This window comes from Silene latifolia, chromosome 3 (genome assembly GCF_048544455.1).
Source record: "Silene latifolia isolate original U9 population chromosome 3, ASM4854445v1, whole genome shotgun sequence".
Taxonomy (NCBI): Eukaryota; Viridiplantae; Streptophyta; class Magnoliopsida; order Caryophyllales; family Caryophyllaceae; genus Silene; species Silene latifolia.
Genome location: NC_133528.1, coordinates 51445368 through 51449783, shown reverse-complemented (window position 1 = coordinate 51449783; position 4416 = coordinate 51445368). Strand labels below are relative to the sequence as shown.

The window sequence follows — 4416 nt, the reverse complement described above, 5'->3', positions numbered from 1 at the left end:
TTGGATGAACAGACCTGCTATGAACAATAGACTACCCTGATGAGGACGGAAGTTAAGTTAGTTGTAATCTAGGGTGGATAGCGGACCGGAAGGACCTTTCCCTTCCCCTTCTCACAGTAGATTGTCTAGACTATTTATGACTGAGTTAGTGAACTGCCATGGTGAACCGAAATCCTGACATATCTCTCCTTATCTGATCAATCTTAGTTTTTTCTCGCCTTTATTGCTCTCCACTTTATTTCTCTTGCTTTACATCTTCAGTAGTATAGAAAACAAAATTTAAAACCCCCCAATTGTGACCCGACAGATGTGCTTAGCAGATAGATACTTAGCCTCCCTGTGAAGATCGACCCTACTTACCGCTAGCTTCTGTTAATAGTAATAGGTATTTATTTTTGGTACCTAACGACGGTATCATGCCCCTAGTATGTCTATGCTTTGCTGGTACCCATTTCCAAGGAGAATCATAACCAAGAGGATGAATGTCTAAGACACAATTTGTCTACTTTCTCTACAAGTAGATCTTTCTCCCATAAATTTTTACGTGCTCATGGCATAAGTGTGTCTTGTTGTAGGTACCTCTCTGAAACTCAATTCATAAAGAGTAGAAAAGAAATGTTCTCTCAATTTGTCAGCTTTGATCGCCCTTCATACTCTAATAATATAATAATAAAAATTGACTCTGAGAGTCGGGTTAGTGTTTTGTTAGCTACAGTTGCCTACAGTATCTTTACTAGTGGCAAAAACAAAAGACGATTTTATTTTATTACTTGTGTTGAATAAAATAGGCAGTTGAAATGTATGATGGTGCATATATTCAATCTTAGCAAGGTATTACGTATTAATGGAACATACCCAGATTATGATTTCCGGAATTCCAGAACAGTGAAAAAGTAGTCTATATGGACTGCCCTGAAATGGGGAAACCCAACAAAGTTTCCGAGCTGACGGTATTCTTCATCAGTCCGATGTCTACCTTTGGCACCATATGTTGTCATTACAAAGATGTCTCCTGAAAGAAGGGCTCGTGTTCGATGGCTGTCGTCTGTGGTAACCGGCAACACCGGCTCACATGCGATTAATTTCCCCCCTACTGGTAGTGCATCGTAGCAGTTCTTCATGATCATCTTGACTTGATCATCCGTCCACGTTGTTAACACCCACTGTACAAAATGTGCATGATACTCTATCAAATAACACTCCTAGAATTCTAACTTTGCTATACAATTATGACGGTCATGAGAGATTGTACAAATATCGTAAATTTAAATTTCAATAGTATCAAAACAACCCGTATAATTCTCAAAAAGTTTGTCCTAAAGCATTCCGCAATCCAATTGTGTATTCCGTAGTACACGAGTACATTTTTTTTTGACAGCTATAAAGAAAGATGTCCTAACTTAACATAACTCGTTGCGCCAGACAATGTGCAACTTTATTAAAAGACCTAGGAATATAAATTTCATCTCAGTTATAACTTGAGTACCATGTTTTTTTTTTTTTTTTGAAATGTGAGTACCATGTTTGTACCATTTGTCATGACTATCCGTCACAGGTTGAATAAATAAGCAGCACTGAGTGGCCACAAACATCTCGTACATATTACTGGCCCTCCTTTCTACACATGTGGCCACTTACCCAGCCAATGTCATCTTGTCAAACCATGTGATTCAATGTCATCCACAAACTCATAATTTTAAAGTCTTTTTAAGATATAAGAATCACTGATTGAGCATTAACCGTGAGGTGATTTTTTTTTTTTTTTTTTTTTTTTTTTTTTTTTGGTAACGAGGAACCCCAGCAGCCGCTACCTTCTTGCGCACTTTGGGTAAACCGCGGGTGTACGTGATACGCAAACCACGTATACTGCGTAAACCACCCGGGTGACAGTTCAAAATCTATTAGGCGTGACTTTCGGTAAAGAATGTTCCACAAGATTTGGGCTCTTGGGAGAGCTGAACCCTGCCTCTTAATTTCACCCAAGTTTTAACCACTAGACTCGTTTTCTGGGATTCGGATTCTTATACACTACAAGTAAACAATTTCAATGTGACTCTATTACTAGAAAACAGATACCTTCATGAAGATTGCATCAGCTGAAGGAATCGATTTGAACATATCTCCACCCACATGAGTAATACCTGCAAAAACACATTCAGTTCAACATTATTGACAACTTTGGGACGGAATTTGTCCAACCGATATGACCTGTTTTCTTTCAGTTGTCAGTTATCAAGCTTAACCCAATGCCATTCTAACATTAGAGTGTCAAGAGTGACTAGTCATACGGTCTATATCGACTTATCCAATGAAGATTTTATTAGGGTATATGACCATTGATTGAGCCTCAATCATTGTCTTAAGTTTTGGTTGAGACACGCTTCTCGCCTGAGGTATAAGAGAGAGGATTGGAAGGAACACGATATCTTAAAAACGAACGTATGTAGAGAGAAAGAGAGTTTACCAGGAATAGGAGGAGCTTGAGCAACGACTTCAGGAAGCTCAAAATTAATGCCTTCTTTAATATTATTATACTTATTCATGATCATCCTTAAACAATCCCCAGCACTCCCACCGACATCAACCAACTTGTTAACTCCGCTATCGTCCTTAAACCCATCATATCCACCATCAATCACAGCCTTCATGAAAGGCACTGACACGCCCGCCATCGCCTTTTGCATCAGCGCATTCATCTCCTCATCCTTCCCATAGTAGCTGTATGCCGGCTCCCCGTTGGCCACCTCAAAAGGTGTGACCGATGTGGGGCCCTCAACGGCCTTATGCAGCAACGGCCATGCCTTTACCAACGCCTCCTGGTGGTGTTGTAGTACGTACTCCCCGTACGACAACCCATCCTCGTCACCCACCAACGTCATCCCAATTTCACTCAAGGAATACCTGAGAGAGCATTGATCCCCTGTTGATGAATGTTCAACAAAAACGCCATAGCTGGCAAGGAGGCGGAGGAGGCGCTGGAGGTTGTCTGAGTCAGCAGTCGTGGAGTCAGGAAGTGCACGAGAGACGATCTCTGCGGCCGAGAGGGCCATGTTGGCGCCAGAATCCCATATTGCCGCAGGGACTTTAAGGCGTACGATAGCGTTCAATGCCATTGGCACGCTCATCATATTGGCTATTTCCAGTATTGCTAGCCTTGCTTTGTTCCGGCTCTCCGACGTCTCGTCCATTTTTGGTGCCGTGGTAGGTGGTTTTTGGGATGACATGTTATGTGTCTCTTGTACGTACGAAAATACTTTGCCAAGGACAGGACTCTCTATAATGCAACAAGAGAGTGGTGTTATTTGTGATCTGATCTTGTGATCTGTTACATATCGTTTTAGCAAATAAAACGGATCCCAACTACTTCTCATTCACTTCATTTTCAAATACCAGTATTTTAGAGCAGCCGGCATACTCACATGCTTTCACCAAATTGGTGAAGTGTCCTTTAAATATTAAACAATTCTTAAACAAATAAAAAAGTAGATAAGTAAGGGTGAAAATTTTCACCTGTCCCAAGAGATGTGAAAATTGAAAAAAGTGGACCTACTTCTGACTTTCCACCTTTTTTTTTTTATTTTCCGTTTTCAACGTTGCTTTTGTTGAAATTAGTGGAGTAGTGGGCCTCAAATGGTCCAATAAGGACGCGCCACGTGTTAGTTCTCCAACAGCTCTATTTTGTTGATACGACGGTTATACATAACGGCTAATTTCATATATACTACTCCATTCAACTCCACTCTACCTATTTGTGTTTTGCACAAATATTAAGAAGGGTGGGGTTGGGTGGAATATATTGTAGATAAATAATGGAGTATGATGTAAATAAGTGGGGTATGAGTGGAAAAGGGTAGAGTTTGATGTAGAAGTAGTGGAGTATAAGTGGCAAATATTGTAAATAAGTAATGGGGTATGAGGACAAAATGGTCATTTGTCATTCTTTTTTAGGAAATAGGTAGAGTGGAGTTGAATGGATGAAAAGGGAAATATGGTAGAGTGGAGTTGAATGGAGGAAGTAATTAACTAGATTTTGTGCCTGTACGTTGTACGAGTTATAATATTGATTCGTCTCTAATTGTATTTTCGCAATTGAGAAGCTATGTTTACTTTCTTAACATTAGTTTTCTCGTGAGAATGTGAGTATATACAAATACATTGAAATAGTTTTTTAAGAATATGAATATATACAAATAAATTAACATTTTTTTTTATGATTTGTGTATATAAAAGTTATAATCGTCACCCACGACTAACTAAATAGTGTTCTGTTTGTAAGTGAGCTTGTACAAATGTAGTTTTTTTTGCATCTGGAAAATGTAAGTTTTTCTTCGTAGAATAAATAATTAATGAGTTTAACATGTATGAACCGTGAGTTTGTACAAATGTAGTTTTTTTTTTTTTGCATCTGGAAAATGT

The 4416-nt window shown here is 39.1% G+C and overlaps 1 protein-coding gene across 1 annotated transcript; it reads right to left on the bottom strand.

The window, feature by feature from the left end:
• Positions 1–737: 737 nt before the first annotated feature.
• LOC141647640 (nicotinate N-methyltransferase 1-like) lies at positions 738–3457 on the bottom strand. Its single transcript, XM_074455911.1, has 3 exons — positions 2465–3457; positions 2077–2141; positions 738–1163 (listed from the first exon to the last, which is right to left on the bottom strand). Exons 1-3 carry the CDS (start codon positions 3369–3371, stop codon positions 861–863), a joined length of 1275 nt encoding a protein of 424 aa, XP_074312012.1. The 5' UTR covers positions 3372–3457; the 3' UTR covers positions 738–860.
• Positions 3458–4416: the final 959 nt, after the last annotated feature.

Excerpts from the sequence above, each read along its gene's own strand:
- LOC141647640 (XM_074455911.1), bottom strand. The coding sequence starts at position 3,371 with ATGAGAAGTAGTTGGGATCCGTTTTATTTGCTAAAACGATATGTAACA. Across the intron at positions 2,142-2,464 it reads TCAAGCTCCTCCTATTCCTG|GTATTACTCATGTGGGTGGA; the intron begins GTAAACTCTCTT and ends GTGTTTTTGCAG. Across the intron at positions 1,164-2,076 it reads CTGATGCAATCTTCATGAAG|TGGGTGTTAACAACGTGGAC; the intron begins GTATCTGTTTTC and ends CATTTTGTACAG.